Below are 22,426 nucleotides of genomic sequence, written 5' to 3' on the forward strand. Positions count from 1 at the left end.
TTCATATGATGCCACCTGGTGGATGCTGCTCATCATTACCACAAGTGAGCCAAAGCATCAAGGTGTGAATGTTTTAATATGAAATAAAAGTAGAAACATAGAGACACACGGCATTTTCAGAGATGAACATGTTCTATTTTAGTATTAGGGTTGTTTGAGCTGTAAGAAAAAAAGACAAACAAACAGGAAAACAAGAAAAGCAAAAACAAAAAAAAAAAACATACATCTGCTGCTAAAACCTGCATGACATAAGTCAAAAGCTCCTGATGAAATTACATATGCGTAACAGCAGGTCAGTCATAGACAATGAAAAACAAAGTCTGAGACTCAGTCAGGAAAAATATTCAGCTAAACAGAACATGAATGTTAAAAAAAATAAATTCACGTTGTTAATAAAAGGCTGATAAAAAAAAAAGCAGTTAATTTAGGATAAAACAGGAGTCAAATGAAACTGGAACCACAGTTTTCTTTGCAGTCAGTTCATGTTATCAAACCTCTTCTTCAGTTACAGTCGTGGTCATTAGTAAACGCTCCATTCGTAAACGGTCCGTGCGTCACAGACCCTGAGACCCCTGGTTCTTACTCGCCTGCCACGACCTCTTCCTCATCTCGAGCTCAGCATCAGTGAAAGAAGCTGGACCCCAGTTGGTCATTCTCTGAGGCCCTTTGGGACCTAAAGGACACAGAGGAGAAGGACGTTTTTATGACGGCAAGGTTAAAGGTCAATTACACATGTAGAATAGAATGTTATAGATGTTTGACCAGGGCTGGGCCAAAACTATTATTATTATTAAAAGAGTTCATATCAGTCAATACTCATAATTATCATGAAATACTTCAACTCATGGTGTCTTTATAGTTTAGAATCCAAGTGAAAGTTGAAACCAGATAGTTATTTGTGGTTTTGAACTATTCTTGATAGTCAGAATATGATAAACACTGGCCAAATAGTGGAACATTTCAAATATACAGAGATAGCATATACAGATCAAATACTGTTTTATTTGGTCACCATCCAAATATGGAGTAACATGAGAAACAAGAAAATATTAGGAAAAAAAAAATGTTTTAGCTCCCAATGTAAAAAAAAAAACCCAACAAAACCCAACAAAAAACACAGAAATTACAGAACCGAATAGAATAGAATAGAATAGAATAGAATAGAATAGAATAGAATAGAATAGAATAGAATAGAATAGAATAGGCTCTGTTGTCATTGTGTGTACAATGAAATTAGAAGCGCTACTCTAGTCAGTGCAACACTATTAATTAAAAAACAATACTTCAGAAAATAAAAATAGAGTGAATATGAAGTTACAGAAACTATAAATAAGATAAGAAAATAGAATATAAAATTTTACAAAAGTAAATAAAAAAATAAATAAATAAATTTTTTAAAAAAAAGGGGAAAATCAGTGTTTTAGTGTGTGTTATCCACACTCTACAACTCTTATATAAATTCTTCAAACTAGAACTAATTTTCAGATTATGGAAAAGGCCAGTTATTGTAAAAACTAGTGCTGTCAAATGATTACAATTAAATTGTTAATCAGAATAATCACAGGGTTGTTGTGGATTAATTTTGGTTATTCATGATTAACCCTTTCATGCATGAATTGTGAGAACCTTAGTCAAGATTTTTATCTTCAGTGTTTTTATTCCTCTTTAGGCATGAAAAAAACAAAGCGATCAAGTTTTTTTTTTTCTATGGAGTTACAAAAATATCCACGTATTTAATTTTTGAAGTAAAGAAACGTGTTTAAAACCAAATATCAGAAAGTGATCAATGAAATAAAAACATTTTTAATGCTGCTAATCTGATGTCTTCTCACATTTTAACATATTCTAATGTCACTAATTACTCACTTCATGGAGATAATATACAAAAAAAAACCTTCTTGTCTAACAAATAACAATTGATTTACACTCAAACATGTTAGTGCAGATCAGGTTTATCAAGAACAGCAAAGTTACAGTAATGGTCTGAATGTCAGTGTGTGGGATGGTGCATAAGTGTTCACTGTGTTGGCTGATATGGAACTAAAACATCAAAACCCATTAAAATACAAGAGAACAGCTGGAGAAGAACTGTCCACTGGAGTGACCTATGCATCAAAGGGTTAAATATCATTCACTTTTAATTTATATTGATCACATTTTATTTCACATGAGCAAACAGACTCAAGAAAGAAGGAAATATATATATATATATATACAGGGTGGGGAAGCAAAATTTACAATGAACATTTAGTTGTTTTTTCTCAGCAGGCACTACGTCAGTTGTTTTGAAACCAAACATATATTGATGTCATAATCATACCTAACACTATTATCCATACCTTTTCAGAAACTTTTGCCCATATGAGTAATCAGGAAAGCAAACGTCAAAGAGTGTGTGATTTGCTGAATGCACTCGTCACACTAAAGGAGATTTCAAAAATAGTTGGAGTGTCCATAAAGACTGTTTATAATGGAAAGAAGAGAATGACTATGAGCAAAAGTATTATGAGAAAGTCTGAAAGTGGAGGAAGCAACAAAAAACGTACCAAAGCTTTTATTAAAGCTCTAAAATCCAAAATCAAACCAAAACACTTATTGTCAACAAGTGTTTTGGTGTTCTTGTGTAAGATTTTAACTTCAAATCATATTTTATTGCATTTCTAACGGTCTTGTTGTCTACCTCAAGTTCAATTGCCATTTTTCTCATGGATTTGGTTGGATCCTTTAGGATTTTGGATTTGAGAGCTTTAATAAAAGCTTTGGTACGTTTTTTGTTGCTTCCTCCACTTCCAGACTTTCTCGTAATAGTTTTGCTCATAGTCATTCTCTTCTTTACATTATAAACAGTTTTTATGGACACTCCAACTATTTTTGAAATCTCCTTTGGTGTGACGAGTGCATTCAGCAAATCACACACTCTTTGACGTTTGCTTTCCTGATTACTCATATGGGCAAAAGTTTCGGAAAAGGTATGGATAATAGTGTTAGGTATGATTATGACATCAATATACGTTTGGTTTCAAAACAATTGACGTAGTGCCTGCTGAGAAAAAACAACTAAATGTTCATTGTAAATTTTGCTTCCCCACCCTGTACATATGAACTTAACATATTTATTAAACACCTTCAACAGTTTCAACAAAACAACTTGAAACAAAACAACTCGAAACAGACAACTGTTCTGTCTTGTTTTGTTTTGTCCTCATATTTCCATCCAGAGGACCAACGTGCTGTTCAGCGTCTTCCATCTTTATGGGTTAGTTCTGCTGCCTGTCACTACTGGATCTATTTGTTCATGTGCGACACTTACTCTACTTGGATAAACTGCCCCAAATGCGTTGGCAGAGACGTTCAGAGTCATTCTACACTGCTGATGGGTTAATTCCGTTAAAGTTTTTATCATATTAATCATGATGATGGATTAATCTGCATTAACATGTTAATTTTGTCAGCCCTAGTAAAACCAAAACACATATGCAAATGTCTGTGCATAACTGATAATAACTGAGTGGTTCTACCTGGCTGGATGAGACGCACCAGTCCTTCATGTTTGGCCACTTTATCTTTCCATGTCTTTGTCTGGTTTGCCGCTCGCTCCAGCTTCCTCGTCACCACCTTCACACGTGAAAGAAAAGATCTGTGTTAAGATTTCAACACAAATGAAAAGCAGATAGTCACGATCTTTAAACTGTAACATCTGATTTTACTGAGATTATAAAGTTATATGGTGTCTATGATTAGTAAGAAATTTATATCTGAGGATTTTTGGCCTACCCACAATGAAATGTATTAATTTTATATTTTCTGTATCATTATATGTTTCTTTTATTTGATTTCTTTTTCTTTCTTTCTTACATCTCTATCTTTAGAGCTGCTGTAACTGTGAACTTTCTCTACTGTGAGAACAATGGAGTTTATCTCATCTCATCTGATGCTGTCAAACATGTTTCCGATACGAAAAGGCATATGTTTGCACAGATAGAGAAATGTGTTTGCAGTCATACAGGTCTACACACATACTCAGAGGAATTTAGTTACAGCCAGTAACTATTATTATTATTAGTAGTAGTAATAGTAGTAGTAGTAGTAGTTGTAGTATTGCACACATGGTAAGTCTGTCCATGTCAACACACTTTACACAACAACATAATAAAAGAGATGAGGAGAAGTCGGAAGATCTGCTGGTGGTGCAGGCACATGTGGTAACTTCTGACAAAACACACACACACACACACGCACACACACACACACACACACACACACATGCACAGTCTCCTCAGCTTTAACAGCAGGAGAAACACTGTATGGACCAGTTTGGAAGATGACGTAGATATATTTAACCTATAGAACCTATAGATATTTAAGGTACAAAAATATCTTAAATATCTTGTCTTGTCTTATGTCATCTTGTCTTGTCTAATCTTATCTTGACTTATCTTATCTTATCTTATCTTATCTTATCTTGCCTTATCTTATCTTGTCTTATCTTGCCTTATCTTATCTTATCTTGCCTTATCTTATCTTATCTTGCCTTATCTTATCTTATCTTATCTTACCTTATCTTGTCTTATCTTGCCTTATCTTGCCTTATCTTACCTTATCTTGTCTTATCTTACCTTATCTTGTCTTATCTTGCCTTATGTTATCTTGTCTTATCTTATCTTACCTTATCTTGTCTTATCTTGCCTTATCTTACCGTGTCTTGTCTTATCTTATCTTGCCTTATCTTACCTTATCTTATCTTATCTTGCCTTATCTTATCTTATCTTATCTTGCCTTATCTTATCTTATCTTACCTTATCTTGTCTTATCTTGCCTTATCTTGCCTTATCTTACCTTATCTTGTCTTATCTTGCCTTATGTTATCTTGTCTTATCTTGCCTTATCTTACCGTGTCTTGTCTTATCTTATCTTATCTTGCCTTATCTTGTCTTATCTTGTCTTATCTTGCCTTATCTTGTCTTACCTTACCTTATCTTGTCTTATCTTGCCTTATCTTGCCTTATCTTACCTTATCTTGTCTGATCTTGCCTTATGTTATCTTGTCTTATCAGTCTTAAACCTGTGAACGTCCACATGCGTGGCCTAACCTCGTACTGCTCCAGTGCTCCATGCCGTTCCTTCTCCAGTCTCTCCAGCTGTTGCATGGCTGCCTGCAGGTCTCTCTCTTTGACCAGCTGTTCAGCCACCAGCTCCTGCTTCTCGGCTCTGGTCTGCGACAGCGCCCTCTGCTGCTGAAGGTGCATCTGCTCTAGCTCGGCCCTCTTGGCCGCCTCTTCCTCCAGCAGTCTGTGAGTCATTCAGAGAAGCTCCATATTTATTTTAACTAGTTAAGTCATGTTCAGAATGAGAGAAAATAAGGAAGTGAAGCCAAAACACACAGAAGGCTGTAGAGTTCATTACAGAATGAGAACAATCACATTTACTGTTATCAAATCTAGCATATGCACCACTGTGTGTGTGTGTGTGTGTGTGAGTGTGTGTGTGTGTGTGTGTGTGTGTGTGTGTGTGTGTGTGTGTGTGTGTGTGTGTGTAGGTGTGTGCGTGTGTGTGTGTGTGTGTGTGTGTGAGTGTGTGTGTGTGTGTGTGTGTGTGTGTGTGTGTGTGTGTGTGTGTGTGTGTAGGTGTGTGTGTGTGTGTAGGTGTGTGCGTGTGTGCGTGTGTGTGTGTGTGTGTGTGAGTGTGTGTGTGTGAGTGTGTGTGTGTGTGTGTGTGTGTGTGTAGGTGTGTGTGTGTGTGTGTGTGAGTGTGTGTGTGTGTGTGTGTGTGTGTGTGTGTGTGTGTGTAGGTGTGTGCGTGTGTGTGTGCGTGTGTGTGTGTGTGTGTGAGACCTGGCCTGTAGTTTTCGCATGGCCTCCTCATCCTGCTTGGCCTGTCTCTCGTCCTCTAAAGCCTCCTCCAGCTGGTGGTACATGCCCTCCAGCTCCCGGACACGCTGCAGGTACTGCTCCAGTTCAATGGACTTCTGAGCCACCTGCTCCTCCATCTGCTGACGCACCTGAAGGACACACACACACACACACACACACGGTGGGCTTCAATGTGTTATGAGGATATTACATTGAATTATATTCATTTATAGGAGACCATAACACCCTAACCCTACAACTCTTAACCCTCATTTTTAACAAGTTATATATCATAGGAGTCATTATTTTGTTCCGATTACATATCCAAGTCCCTACAAATGACAGTAGAAGCAAATTTATATCCTCATGAAGTAATAAATACTCAGATTTCACACACATTCATCAGTAATGGAAAAAGAAAGTGTGGTACAGTTCTACTAGGAGCTACACAAAGTGAAAATTCTGTGAATTTGATACTGATTTTGTTGTAATACTTGTTCAAACATCAATGTAGCTGCAGTGATGCCCGACTTGAGCAATCAGTGCAGTTTATTTAGTCTTGAAAGGACATTTGTCACAGCCAGTGACTGTATAAATAAATTATTAATCAGAGAACTTCCGATGCTCTGGCAAAATGATGACTCAACATCATGGGATGCATCATTTCAACTTTTTTTTTAGCTCATGTTTCCTGGAACAGCAGTGCCTGCATGTGTGAAACATCACTGTGGTTGACTAGTGTCAGTGGATTTCTTTGTGTGTCACTACATATGCATCGTATTAGACACAGACACTGAGGTTTTACCATTTTCTCCCTCTCCAGGTCCAGTCTGTAGCGATCCTGCAGGTCTAACTCCGTCTTCCTCCTCCTCTCCTCCTCGATAGAAGCTTTAGCAGCAGCTTCTCCCATTTTCTATAAAACAGAAAAAAAGGAACATATTGTTTTGTCCCTGGCTTCAGAAAACAAGATGAGACTGTGGCTACATTAGAGCTACAGGGTGTATTTATGCACAGTAACCAACAGCAACTTTCATTTTTCTGTGTCGTCTTCTCTTAACAGTTCATACACAACAAATGATTTAATATGTAAAATTACAAACACACTCAATAACATAATAAGCATCTGAGGGTTTAAAGCTTAATGTGTTTAAATGGAAAAAAAACAAGAAGTGAGAAATCATCAATAATATGTTAGCGACTTGAAACTGAATCATGGGTCCGGCCCTGCTCTACATGCAGGTGTCTCTAACAGATATGAACTGTCATTTGCATTGAAGGTTTTGCTTCCCCTTTCACAGTTGTGTGTTTCGTCTAAATAATCAGTCATTTGTTTTAGTTGGAACCACAGTATCTGCAAAAAACAGAACAAAAACTAACTTTCTCATATTGACCTGCAGTGATGATGTGACAGCATGTGCATAATATAAAGCACACATACTCTATCTACTACATTTACACATATGTACATACAGTAGAGGAAAAAGTTTTTGGACACCTCATGCATTTGTGATATATTGCATTTAGAATCACCCTTAAGTCACTGAAATAATATATTGTTCCATTCTCCAAACCCACACGCTCCTTCTCTGCACATGCTCTGTTCCATCGAGGTCAAAACTGAATGTTTCAGTAAGATAACATGACACATTGTAACAGTCAAGAAATTAGTTTTGTTATTTTTTCTTGTTAACAACAAACAAAAAAAATAATTTGCATTTTTTGCGTCTGTCTGATGCAGCTGCACCTTTGAAAACACAAAAAAGAGATTTATCTGCAAATATTTCATGATAATATTTGAGACTGTCAAGTCTTAAGGATGTCCAAGTTTCCACTACTGAATGCTTTTTGTGTCGTAAAGAATCTGACAAAGTCAAGACCATTTTTGCAGATGCTGTTTGTGCAGCGACGTTGTACTGAACTGCACTGTAATAAACTTGCAGAAATCTATGTTTTATTATTTAGCCTCTGACAAAATGACCAAAAATAAAAAAAGATGAAGGACAAAAGATGCCAGGTGTGTTGAGGATATTGAGGCATACTGAAGAGGAAACAGGCTCCTACTGATAGTTTATACTCTGTTCCCATAATGTTGGAATAACTTTGTTTTTTCAGATGCATTCCTTTTTTTATTCCTGTTTATACACATCAATAATCAATTTTATCTGGTACAATCATTACACACTGAGTCCCAGTTACACTTTATCTCTCAAGAATAAATCACATTGTCACAGTCATTTCATGAGAAGAGGTAAAAATATGTTATTCTAAGTATATGAACAACAATGTGTAATTGCTCTCTGAAGGCAGAGTGATTTCAGAGTTGACTCCCCTGTATGGTTTTTTTTAACTCATGAAGACCCAAACAGCCACTGATAACCAAAATCATCCACCCATCTAAAATATAGAATAACTTCTGATCCGCTAAACCAGGGATGTCAAACTCATTTTACTTCAGGGGCCACATTCAGCTAAATTTGATCTGAAATGGGCCGGACCAGTAAAATAATAACATAATATATAAATAATGTCAACTCCAAACTTTTCTCTATGTTTAAGAGCAAAAAAAGTAAATTTACATTATGAGAAGGTTTACATCTACAAACTATCATTTCAAAAGATGTGAATAACATGAACAAAATGAAAAAAATAAGTGTAATTTTAACAATATTATGCCTCAATTTATCATTTACACATGTACGTTATAACTTACAGATCATAGTGGATCTACAAATACACAAAACATTTAATAACAGGCAGAATATTGTTAAAATTGTACTTCTCTTAAGACATTTCAGGTTGTTCATATTTGTTCAGGTTATTCACATTTTTTTGCAAAATTAAACTTTGTTTTTGTGTAAATACATGAAAATATTTATATTTACAAAGAGAAAATTTGGAGTTGTCATTATATATATGTTATTATGAAAGTATTTCACTGGTCTGACCCACTTGAGATTGAATTGGTCTGAATGTGGAACCTGAACTAAAATGATTGTTAATATCTTAGTGTATTTTTTGCATTTCACAACTTCATCCAAAGGGCCGGACTTGGACCCTTTGGCGGGCCGGATTTGGGCATGTTTGACACATGTGCACTAAACCTATCAATATATGTCAATAATTGGTGTAAAATGCAGTTTCTCATCTTTTCATGGTCATCAGATATGACCCATTTGGACGTTAAGAGGCTCCGTAGTTACTGTGGAAACACTATCATCTTCTACAACATTGATTCACCAGTAAAACCCATGGAGTTGGATCAATGACAGTGGATGGACACACTTGGTTTATGTTCAGTTAATGAGAGATTTGCTCAAAAAATAACTTTTTCTTCAGTTTTCTCTATTTCTAACATAATTCTCAACTTTAATCTGAGCTTTTATGAACATCCACATGATCAGTAAAATAAATATAGGAAAATAACTGATTTTCACTTTAAAAAACGCAAAATGCAGAGGATAATTGTAATAAATTACAATAAAACACTTGAAAAAAGGTCAAATAGAAGGAAATATTCATTTTTCTAATTGCCACAAAAGTAGCACTGGGTCTTTGTGGGTTAGTTTATCCTGGTGTGAAATCTTTCAGTATTAAATCAGAAACCACCTTCCTCATGGCCTCCAGCTCTCTCTGTTTGTTGTCATTCGCTGCCTGGAGCTGCTTCATCCTGTGTGCGAGGTCGTCTTCCTCGACCTGCTGCCTCTGTCGGAGCTCCCTCCGCCTCAACCGGGCCTCACGGTGAGGAGACGGCAGCCCCAACCTCCGCAGCTGGATGCAGGTCTGAACCGCTGCCAGGAGGACCAGAAAAACAGGAGACACAGACTCATCAAAACCCACCATAGTTTAAACACAGACAAACAGTGAGTCAGAAAAGAGATTTAGAAATCCTGATTACAAGAGAACAGTGGAAAGTCACCGGTCATTACCTTGAATCCATTCCTGCTTCTTCTTTTTATCCGATGCACTGATCTCGAAGCTTTTGTCAGAACATTTGATGATAAAAAGGCATTTCTTTGTATCTCTATCTGGGAGAGACTGAGACAGGGAATAACATGGAAGTGAAAATGTGGTGGTAGACAAACAAAACTGCAGGTTAATAAAAGTCAAATGCTTCTGAAAATTATATTCAGATACACGCCATCATTTAGAAATTCATAGACGAGGCGCGTCAAACACATGGCCCACGGGCTAAAACCAGCCCTCCAAAGGGTTCAGTCAGGCCTACAGGATGAGTTTGAAAAGAGCATAAATTAAAAGGTGTCGCTAAGTCTTGACAATTTGTTCTGATCATGAAGTTAAATGCCATACTCTTCTGTTCCTGATGCCTGTTACTAAATGTTTTGTCCCTTTGTGATCCACTGTGATCTGTAACTTGTAACGTACATGTGTAAATGATACGCTGAGGTGTAATATTCTTAAAATCGTACTTATTTTTCTTGAGAAATTTCTGGTTCAGGTTATTCACATTTTTTGTGGAAGGATAGTTTGTAAATGTAAATAATTTCACACTGCATTTTTCCTTTTTTGCAACTAAACTAGCACTGATGCTTGATTTGATCCTCTCTTTTCTAAATTGCTTTGGATAAAAGCGTCTGTTAAATGCAAGGTAATGTAATACAATGTAATGAAACAAAGATAAAAAATTTTGAGTTTACAATATTTATAAGTTATAATGTTATCATTTTACTGATCTACTGATTGTGGTCGAATTGGACTGTATGTGAAACCTGAACTAAAATGAGTTTGACATGTATGATATAGATACTTGAGGCATTACAGACTGACAGTATAACACATATATTTCAATACAAGGACACAGTTGGACTGTTTACCTCCACACAGCAGTCACTGTCTAGAGCAATCGTCCCTTTTATCTCCACAAGATCCTCACAGACATAATATGACAGTGAGTGGGGTCGAAGTACAAACCAGCGCTCCGTCCAGTTCTTCCTTTTGTGGCCCTTTTTCGTCATGTAACCCTTCAAAGTAACACAGAGACATTCAAGCCACATAAATCAGCAAAAACATGTGGAATACGCAGTTATATACAGACTTTCTGCGTGTTTCAAATCTTTTGCCTCTTTGTCCATATAAACCTTAAAAAGATAAAAGATACCAAGCTTTTCTACCACTGAATGTGAGGCAGTTCCTGTTGAACTTGTTCTTAGTTACAATAGATGAAGGTGTTGTTAGCAGGAACTAAAAAACCATTCAGAGACCACAAACCTCTGCCAAGGAAGGTACATTCCCACTAGAACATAAACTACCTACAGCAAATTCTGTCATGCTTTCATTTTGTGTGTTGGAAGACAGTGGTCTAAAGTTACCTCAGTTAGAATTGGAAAGAAATCTGTTTAAAAATTGTAGGAATATAATGATTTTTGTGTGTGTTTGACATACAGTACAGGCCAAAAGTTTGGACACACCTTCTCATTCTTTGCATTTTCTTTATTTTCATGACTATTTACATTGTAGATTCTCACTGAAGGCATCAAAACTATGAATGAACACATGTGGAATTATGTACTTAACAAAAAAGTGTGAAATAACTGAAAACATATCTTATATTCTAGTTTCTTCAAAGTAGCCACCCTTAGCTCTGATGACTGTTTTGCACACTCTTGGCATTCTCTTGATGAGCTTCAAGAGGTAGTCACCTGAAATGGTTTCCTAACAGTCTTGAAGAAGTTCCCAGAGATGCTTAGCACTTGTTGGCCCTTTTGCCTTCACTCTGTGGTCCAGCTCACCCCAAACCATCTCGATTGGGTTCAGGTCCGGTGACTGTGGAGGCCAGGTCATCTGGCGCAGCACTCCATCACTCTCCTTCTTGGTCAAATATCCCTCACACAGCCTGGAGGTGTGTTTGGGGTCATTGTCCTGTTGAAACATAAATGATGGTCCAACTAAACGCAAACCGGATGGAATGGCATGTCACTTCAGGATGCTGTGGTAGCCATGCTGATTCAGGTTGCCTTCAGTCTTGAATAAATCCCCAACAGCGTCACCAGCAAAGCACCCCCACACCATCACACCTCCCCCTCCATGCTTCACGGTGGGAACCAGGCATGTAGCATCCATCCGTTCACCTTTTCTGCGTCGCACAAAGACACGGCGGTTGGATCCAAAGATCTCAAATTTGGACTCATCAGACCAAAGCACAGATTTCCACTGGTCTAATGTCCATTCCTTGGGTTTCTTGGCCCAAATAAATCTCTTCTGTTTGTTGCCTCTCCTTAGCAGTGGTTTCCTAGCAGCTATTTGACCATGAAGGCCTGATTCACGCAGTCTCCTCTTAACAGTTGTTGTAGAGATGTGTCTGCTGCTAGAGCTCTGTGTGGTATTCATCTGGTCTCTAATTTGAGCTGCTGTTAATTTGCGATTTCTGAGGCTGGTGACTCAGATGAACTTATCTTCAGCATCAGAGGTGACTCTTGGTCTTCCTTTCCTGGGGCGGTCCTCATGTGAGCCAGTTTCGTTGGAGCGCTTGATGGTTTTTGCGACTGCACTTGGGGACACATTCAAAGGTTTTGAAATTTTCTAGACTGACTGACCTTCATTTCTTAAAGTAATGATGGCCACTCGTTTGTCTTTACTTAGCTGATTGGTTCTCGCCATAATATGTATTCTAACAGTTGTCCAATAGGGCTGTCAGCTGTGCATCAACCTGACTTCTGCACAACACAACTGATGGTCCCAACCCCATCAATAAGGCAAGAAATTCCACTAAGTAACCCTGACAAGGCACACCTATGAAGTGAAAACCATTTCAGGTGACTACCTCTTGATGCTCATCAAGAGAATGCCAAGGGTGTGCAAGGCAGTCATCAGAGCTAAGGGTGGCTACTTTGAAGAAACTAGAATATAAGAGATGTTTTCAGTTATTTCACACTTTTTTGTTAAGTACATAATTCCACATGTGTTCATTCATAGTTTTGATGCCTTCAGTGAGAATCTACAATGTAAATAGTCATGAAAATAAAGAAAATGCGAAGAATGAGAAAGTGTGTCCAAACTTTTGGCCTGTACTGTAGAATGACCATAATTTAATTATCTATTGTCAATAACATCAGAAACTCACAGAAAAATGTCACGATATGTTGTCTAATCTTGACTGGAAACAGACAGAGAACAACACAAACTTAACCTACCTGATAGAGATAACAACTTATTTTTAACTTATTCCATAAAATTATTTTCAAGATTTAACTTTTAGATGGGCTGTACAGTTCAGTAGTTGTTGGTTTCATTTTGTAGTTTTGTGCTCTGTCAAGATTATATTTAACATATTTAAAATTTGTATTGGATGACTTTTTAAGACTCATTATGCATCTGTGGAAACGTTGTGTGAAGTCAAATTTAAAGTAAGAAAATATTTGTTTATATAAATAATACAAGAAAATTAAGCATACAACAAATATAAAAACCCAGTGTACCACTGTTAGAGGGGAACATCTGTGGAATAATCTGGATCAAAACTTAAAAATGTCTTCTTTAATTTGTGCATTTAAAAGGATGTATAAATCCACTATAATAACAAAATATAGAACATTATCTGATCTAGTTATAACATAGAAGTATGCATTAAATAAGATATTATTGTCATTAATTAATTATCATGATTAGGAGAAATTATCACATTTATTGATCATTGTATTTGTAGTAAATATTTAAAGTGCATATAAATAATATAGTTTATATTAAAAACGGTTGATTATGCAAATCTGATTGTGTGTGAGGTGAGCAAAAACATGTATGTGAATGGTTTGGATGGATGTTTTGTGTTATTGTAAAAAAAAAAATAAAATAAATAAATAAATAAAAATACAGAAAAAAAGTGTGTTAATAAAGCAAAGGAAGCAGAATTAATCTAATAATTAGTTTGTTAAAAGAGGTGGGAGTCTATAAATTGTACTTCCTCCCTCTCCTTTTTGAGTGCAGATATATTTTGTTTGACATGTTGTATTGTTCTTTTTTTATCTGATGATTCTACGTGCTTGAAATAAAACTACACTCACTAACTAACTAATTTGAAAACGTATTGTATGGAAACATTCTATTTAGAGTGTTTAGATTGGACTGTGTTTCAATGGAAAAATGTGGTCTGGTGAGTCCAGATTGACCCTGTTCCAGAGAGGTGGATCCATCAGGGTGAGAAGAGAGGCAGGCGAAGGTGATTACCCATCATGCTTAGTGCCTACATTTCAAGGCTGTGGCAGTAGTGTTTTGATCTGGAGTTACGTGTCCATAAAATGAGGTCAGATGGACCTGAATACACTGAATAACCTGTTTTGTTTTTTTTCTTTCTGATGACACAAGCATATTCCAAGATGACAAAACCAGGATTAATCAGGCTCAAATTGTTAAAGAGCGGTTCAGGGAGCATGAAACATCATTTTCACACATGGATTGGCCTCTAAAGAGTCCAGACATGAACACTTTTGAGGATCTTTGTGATGTGCTGGAGAAGACTTGATGCATTGGTCTGAATCTCCACCATCAAAACAAGATCAATGCAACTTTGGATATAAATAAATGTTAAAAGTTGGTAAATAAAAGTAGGTAGTGCAATTTCTGTTCTTTTAAACAGTAGATGTGTAGCGGTACATGAGATCAGGATCCACTGGTACCTGTTTGAGGATGTCCAGGATGAGCTCCTGGAAGACCTCATTGATGCCCATTGACAGAGTCTGACAGTTGAGACTCTTGCTGAAGAAATGCACCCCCACCAGCTCAATCAGCTCCCAGGCCGTCAGGCAGTTCTTGTTTCCGCTCAGTTCAAGCTTGTATTCTGTAAACCGGTCCTCACTCCACGTGTTCGCCATGGCGTCAGTCAGCTTTCGCAAGAAGTACTCGATCTACATGGATGGACAGGTGAGTTCAGAATGTGTCCCTTCTCTGTTTTCACTAAAGTTAAAATGGCTGAAATGTGAAGACCCCCTCCCCCATGTTCACCTCTTCAGCAATGATAACTAGTGGGTATTTATCCTCTGACAAAAAGTTGAAAATGCACCAGACTTTGAAGGCATCATCATTTGAGATGAGCAGCTGCTGAGGGGAGATGTTTTTCCTGTAACACAGTGTCCAGCACATCTTGTTGAACTCCAAGATGTCAAAATCCTCCCGTACCTATGATTAAAAATACAGCGTTCAATCAGAGTCAGAGTCAAGCTTTTAGCTCCAGAGAAGGCAGTGTGTTTACAAATGCTAAGCAGGAGATTGTGTTTGTATCCTTTCACAACATCCAGCCTGCAGGATGTGAAGCACAAACCTGATCCCTCATTTTCATTCTAATCAGAGCCTGTGAGAAAAAGGCAAGAAAACGGCCTCAAAGAACAACCAGGGAAACTCGAGCGGTTTACCAATAGGTTTGACTTCAGTAGATATTTGTGAGGAGAGTCTGTGTTGTTTTTGAGTTTTAATAAATACGCTCTATTGATAAATAATAAAAATGTGTTCAGTAGGGAAGTGATGCTAGTCATGATTAGTCATCTGTGCCAGAGTTCATGTCGGTGTTGTTTCTGTGTTATATAATTGTTTTTCTTTCAGCATAATTTAAGTCTGAAAAAGCTGGCAACAAATAATGAACAGCTCTAGAAAAAAAAAAAAAGAATGGATTGAATCATCAATTACATCCTGCAAATGAGTCAAATGTGTCCATAGGGAATCAACTGAAATAAAAAGGACTCCCTGATCTGCATTCAGTGTTTTATTTGTGAAGAATGCAATATTCCTTTTAATAAGGATGCATTCAGACCAAGGATTTGCAACAAAATGAGCTGAAAACTTGCGACTACTTGAAAAATACAAGTCTGCGATATTCTGAAACCTGAAGTTCAAGGTGCTGTGATGGTTTGTTTTTGCAGGATTTCATGTTGGGTTCTGACCTGAGACTATTTGCTGCATATCTCTCCCCCTTCATTTCCTGTCTGTGTTCACTGGGTCTATCTAATAGAGGCAAATTCCCAAAATACACTGTTCCCTACAAAGTTGGAATGAAATATTTTAACAGCTTTTCATGAAATAATTGTGACAATGTGATTTATTGTTGAGAGATAAAGTATAACTGGAACTCAGTATGTAATCTTTGAACCTGGTCAAAGGTGATTAATGATGCGTATGCATAGGAAGAAAAACAGGAAAGTGTCTGAAAAGAAAATTACTGAGCAACTGTACATAGTTTCAAAAATATATCTGAAACTTAGAACAAAACAAGACCCGATGCTGCATCTCTTCCATCTCTGTGCTCACAATTTAACAGATTTGATTTTTCATCATGCAAACAGTAAAGGTTCTGTTCCAGTGTTGTCTGGTGTCCATGTTGGTGTATTACCTGAAGATTTCATTTGTTTATTTAGTGCTATAACAATTTAATGGGATTTAACCTGTGCTGTATATGTGTGTTAGTTTTTTTGTTGTATTTAAGATAAGATAAGATAAGATAAGATAAGATAAGATAAGATAAGATAAGATAAGATAAGATAAGATAAGAAGAAAAAAACACAAGTGAAAATGAAAAATAAAGGAAAAATGAGAAATTTTATATTTATATAAATAGAGAACTTAAAATTAAACATTCTTAAAATTTTAATGGTATACATATTTACATTGTGGTTGCATATGTACATGGTGTGATATGGGGGTAAATGTACCCTTTTCTCACATTTTTTACTTTTACTAAATGTTTACCAGCCTTTGCTTCTTACAGACCCTTTGTTTCTTCCTATTTTCACCGTTTTCAACATTTGTCTCATGTGAAACACGTGACATATTGAATTGACGTACTGTATGTGAATCTGACTTCAGTGTCTTTATGCACTTACCTTGTCCAGAATGAACCTACTGAGATAAGGCATATAGCCATGGTTGGACAGAGGCCCCTCATTGTCATCTTTGAAATGCTCTTCGAGGGCCACCGGGTCATGAGGGACCTTCATCACAGTGCAAAGGTTATGAGATAGCACCTGGAAAACCACACAACTGAATTAATATAATAAAGGATAAAACATTAGTAGCATGTACATAATAATAATTTAGTGCACAGTTCATACAGGGTGACCTGATCCCAGCAAAAAAGTGAGCGTACTTGTGTTTCTTTGTGATGTATGACTACTGTAAAACAAAAGTACACAGTATCACAGACACAAAGACGCATCGTGTTTTCTTTTTGGCTGCTTCACATCACTGGGATTTTCTCTTCTTGCTGTTACAAATAAAATGAATAAGAAAGTTCAACAAGAATGAAGACTGAACTGGTTTGGCTCGTCAGGATTAAACGTTTTAAAGCCACCATACAATGACTAAAGTGAACAAAATAAATAAAGATGATCAATGAAAGGACCAGTAAATGGGCAAAATAAGCAAAAAAAAAAAAAAAAAGGTAAATGCTTTAATTAAAAAAAAGTAAAAACCAACATAAAACTGAACATCAACAAAATGAAGAAAAATAATCCACAAAAGAGAATCAAACTGAAAAACATGCACAAAATAATCAAGAAAACTGAACAAAATTAACAAAAAAATGAACCATATAATCAACAAACAAGAATAAAACTGATTGAAAGAACAAAATAGTCAAGAAAAAATGGCAAAAATAAACAATGTAATCCAGGAAAATTAGCAATATTGATACAAAATGAACAAACAGAACACAAAATGAACAAAAGCAACAAAATTAACAAAGAAGAATAAGAAAAAGAAAAACGACAAAATAAGTTAAAAAGCAATAAACTAATTAAATACAAAAGAATAAGTAATAAATAAACAAAAACATCAACAAAATTCAAAAATAACTTATAAAAAAGATACAAAATATTCAACAAAAATTCACAAAAATTCACAAAACAATTGGTCAAAATTAACAAAATTAACAAAGATGCATAAAATAATGATCGAAAATGAAGAAAATAATAACCAAAATTAACATAATAAACAACCAAAAGGTTAGCAAAAATATCAACAAAAATGAATTAAATTAACAAAAATCAACAAAATTGACAAAAATAAAGAATAATCCTCATATGAATCTTTTGGTAGATCATTTTTACAATCATTTTACTCTGAAATGACATGGAAACAAGCAGAAAATGCCTGTACTGAGCAGTAGTTTGTGATATATTTTGCTGTAACCCTGCTGTGTTCTGTTTGGGGTCGTGTATTCTCTTCATGGTCTAAATGTGGGACGTGGTCTCAATATGCGTGGACAGATAAACATGTGCATGTCCACACAAACGAGGACATCTGGTTCATGTGAGTGCAGTTCTAGATCTGCTTCACCCCTTCTGTCTTTATCATAGGACACATTTATGAGCATTACTGGCCATGCGTTTCTTTTGTGGTGAGGCTCCTTCAAAGTTCAGGCCCAGCTGTAATAATGATGGGGAACTCCCTGAAAAATAAGAGTTTTCTAACATGATTTTACCGAAAAAACACTTGATCCTCGCTTTACGCTGTCGAAAACCTTTATCCCAGGGGCTTTATTTTTGCAGACTGTTTTCTCAGATAGACATTGGCTGCTGAATTAGACATCGTTGTCATGTAAAGTTAAAAAATAGTCGTCTTAAAATAGAGTCTTTGTGAATTTCCTGGCTGCTCTGCACTGTTCAGAGAGAGCATATGTGAGATGAAAAACCCCGCAGGATGTCTGGAGTCAGACTGTGTCTTTGGCAGGCTGGGCACATAGACATCAGTCTCAGCAGGTCGACAAACTCCAACCCAAACTGTCATACAAAAAAAAAAAAAAAAAAAAAAAGAAGAGGAAAAAAAGCACCCCTCGCTTTGGCTTTTGCTTCAGCCTCTACAACAGTATGTTTCACACGCTTCACAAATAAGTTAACAATGGTTGCCATGCAGAAGGATTTTGTATAAAGACTATTTATCAAGAAAAAACAAAGAAATAAATACAGGAAATCCTGCAGCATATTTCATATACAGCTTTTGAAATAATTATTATCAGACAATCACAGACATTCTGATCAAATTCATTATAAAACTTTTTCAACGTGGGCTGTTCTTGGAATATTATTTATTCTCTAACATCACAATTTAATACATGTGTTCTTTGTTGTTATTAATAAAATGTATGTCTTTGTGAAATGTATAAGGCCTTACATGTGTTCTTTGCACAATTATTTATCCACATTTCTTTTAATTATCATATTGTTATTATTTGTCTAGTATATATTGTACAACCAACTGTGTTTAATAGAGTGTTTAAAAAGTATATTTGGCGTGTGTGTGTATATGTGTGTGTATATGTGTGCGTGTGTATTTTTCCCACTACTTTGATTATACTTGCACAGAGCAACTGTAACGCACGATAATTTCCCCTGGGATTAATAAAGTATTCTGATACTGATTCTGATAGTGATTTGGATTCTGATACTGATTCTGATTTCCACACAACAACATGTCATATCTATGTCAGGTGTTGATTTCAACTTCAGCCTGGACTAATAATTATTTACTAGTGCGTTGACCTGTAGGGATCCACGAGTTCTAGATGTGGTAGTTTTTATGCTGTTGTGTATTCATGCATGCTGTACCGCATTTGTCCAGCAGTCACCGCCAAAGCCTTGTAGGCATAGCTACGTGACTGTAAGGCTATTATATTCCAAAATTACTAAAATCTCCCAAAATATTTTTCCTATCAACTTGCTGTTTTCACTAGTCTGTTCCTAGATCAAAAATATACAAGTATGCTAAACTGCAGCAATCAGCTCTTTCCGGATTTTGTGTGAATCCCCGGACACACACACACACACACACACAGAGGCCACTTGGCTTTTATATTAAGTATATAAGGACTCGTATAATATTTGCATTTGTTGATTTTGGAGCAGCATGTGTAGGACAGCTAAATTCATGCATTCACTAAAATGTGGAATCCCCATATATGTGTAAATCAACACACGCACACATATCTATATATGTATGTATGTATGTATGTATGTATGTATGTATGTATGTATGTATGTATGCATGTATGTATCTCCTGCTCATTCCTCAATTTCTCCCCAAAATAATTAGTAATGATGTCACTTTTACTTTCTCTTTTCATTGTGACCTGTAAGTGTCAAGATAAAATCCTTGTATTATTATTATTCTCACTGTATTTGTTGTTTTCCCAGTTTGACAATAAGTATATAACCTGGTTTAATAATTATTATTTAATCATTTACATTTTTGGGTGAATTCATCTTTTATTTCAATACTTACAGAGGCTTTTGGGCATAGTGCTGGTTGGTTTCAGTATAGTTTTTAAGAGCATACAGTTAGGGGGGCCAGGTGAGGGGGGGCAACAGTTGCCCCTACTTGCCCCTACTTGCCCCCCTGCTTTGACCATTGTAAGATTCATATAGATTCCTGTTTAAACAGTAAAAGGGACACTTCTGTGAATTTCAGCTGGACATTCAGTAGACAAAGGTATAAAAGTACTGAACCATGCGCCATGTTACTGTAATCATTTTTCTTCATTTTAATTTAGTGCCTTTTAATAGTCGTGGATGTTGTTCTATATGTTGATGTTATTCTGTATAATTCATTGATCTTACCTTATTTAAGTTACTGTTTGGAGGTATGGGGAAATACATATACAAGTTCATTACATAGACTTTTTATATTGCAAAAAAGAGCAATAAGAATTGTTCACAATGTTGGTTTTCGGGAACACACAAATCCACTATTTTAACAATCTAAAACTTTAAAACTCATTGACCTTGTGGAATTCAAAACTATTCAAATAATATATAAAGCAAAGAATAACTTACTACCGGGCAATATTCAGTAAATGTTTTGAGAAAGACAGGCAGGCTATGATTTACAGGGAAAATTTAATTTAAAGATTCATAAAGTACGCACTACATTAAAAAGTTTCTGTATCACCATTTGTGGAGTAAAACTGTGGAACAAATTGTGTGTGGAGATAAAACAAATATCAAACATTATTCAGTTTAAAAAAAGATATAAAGAATTGATTCTTGAGCGGTCCAGTATTTAATAATGACAATGAGGAGGGCTGTTTGTTTATGAATAATGTTGTACTGATAAATCTGCTGTAATTATTGAAGAATAATGGTTGATTTGTTGAGTCCATTTGTATGACTGTACTGACATGAACAGACTGTTGTGGATAATTCAGTTACTGCATTATGGATTGTTGTGGTTCGATGCTAAAATTAGGGAAATAGTATTGTTTGATTGTTGTGTTAAGTTAATGATAAAGGTGTAAAAGCACTGAGGGGTTAGATTAAATAAGTTCATACTTCTTCCTACTCCTTTTGGACCATGCAATATTCAGACTTGTATGTGTTTGAAGATAGATTCTGTCCATTTAAATGTTATTTTGTTTATGTCTTAATTTACTTTGTTTTGTTTTATTTTTCTTTGCATGTGATTGATAAATAAATAAATAAATAAATAAATAAATAAATAATTCTAGGGCCTAAAATGACATTATATTTACTAGTGACTATCACATGTTCCCATAGTAACAGACTGACTGTAGTGTTGTCAGTTGGACTGGTTAGACTACTGTATTTCCATGTGTAAAGAGTCGACTGCTGTGCTTTTAAAACAGAAGTGAAACGTACCTTGAGCTGAGATTTGGACACTTTTCCACGGTGATCCTCATCCAGGGCTGTGAACGCGTGCCAGATGGACTTCAACAGCTCATCTCGAACCCACATTTTGTCCCGAATCACCAGAGGATTTCCGTCTGTCTGTCTGTCTGTCGACTTTGTGAGTGTCAAAGTGTGTCTGTGTGCTGTCTGCTGGCGCAAGAAGGAGAACTGCGACGTTTGCGTCACTTTACGCATGGATGAAAACTTGGTCACTCCATGCGCCACATCTGTGGGGGTTTTCTCTGCCCGCAACAGTGACGCAAAAAACATCTGAGTTTACATTTTCTCGAGGTAAAAATAAGATTTCTATGAACTTATCCATGACACTTCTTGTTTCTTACAGTAAAGCTGAGAATTTCTGGTCATTTGATGAGTAGTGCTCCATTCATAATACTTTTCAACATGGGTGTCAAACATACGGTCCGCGGGCCAAAACCGGCCCTCCCAAGGGTTCAATCCTAGGACGGCGTATTGGGGCCACATAACAAAATAAAAATATCGTAAATTATTTATTTATTTATTTATTTTAAAGTCGTTAATTAACGAGAATAAAGTCGTAGTTTTAAAAAACTCATTATTTAACGAGAATAAAGTCGTCATTTAACGAGAATAAAGTCGTTAATTAATGAGAATAAAGTTGTTATTTAACGAGAATAAAGTCGTAATATTTTGAGAATAAAGTCGTACCCACTCATCACATAATGGAGAACTTGGAGCATTTAGCGCAGTTCTACTTTCATTTGGGGTTTACGCACAAAGTCCAAATAGTGAGACTATCCCACATCAGCACATATTAATTAGTCTAAGGACTTTGAAGGGAGTTTGCACACATTTGGGTTTGTTGTAAAAACCGAACTGATTTGTAGCAAATTGCCTCTTTTGTGGAGGAGAAACTGATGAAGTGGTCAGCTGCAGGGCTATCAGTGGAAACACCAGAGAACTAAACATAGAGGGTTTGAT

The 22,426-nt window shown here is 36.1% G+C and overlaps 1 protein-coding gene across 1 annotated transcript; it reads right to left on the reverse strand.

Moving 5' to 3' along the window:
- Nucleotides 1-61: 61 nt before the first annotated feature.
- Nucleotides 62-21,600, reverse strand: swap70a (switching B cell complex subunit SWAP70a). The gene is made up of 12 exons (XM_030130814.1): nt 21,437-21,600; nt 16,670-16,810; nt 14,802-14,975; nt 14,477-14,704; nt 10,682-10,828; nt 9,776-9,884; nt 9,456-9,637; nt 6,655-6,762; nt 5,832-5,998; nt 5,091-5,289; nt 3,519-3,615; nt 62-673 (listed from the first exon to the last, which is right to left on the reverse strand). Exons 1-12 carry the CDS (start codon nt 21,530-21,532, stop codon nt 555-557), a joined length of 1,767 nt encoding a protein of 588 aa, XP_029986674.1. The 5' UTR covers nt 21,533-21,600; the 3' UTR covers nt 62-554.
- Nucleotides 21,601-22,426: the final 826 nt, after the last annotated feature.

Source organism: Sphaeramia orbicularis, chromosome 3 (assembly GCF_902148855.1).
Source record: "Sphaeramia orbicularis chromosome 3, fSphaOr1.1, whole genome shotgun sequence".
In the NCBI taxonomy this organism is placed as follows: domain Eukaryota; kingdom Metazoa; phylum Chordata; class Actinopteri; order Kurtiformes; family Apogonidae; genus Sphaeramia; species Sphaeramia orbicularis.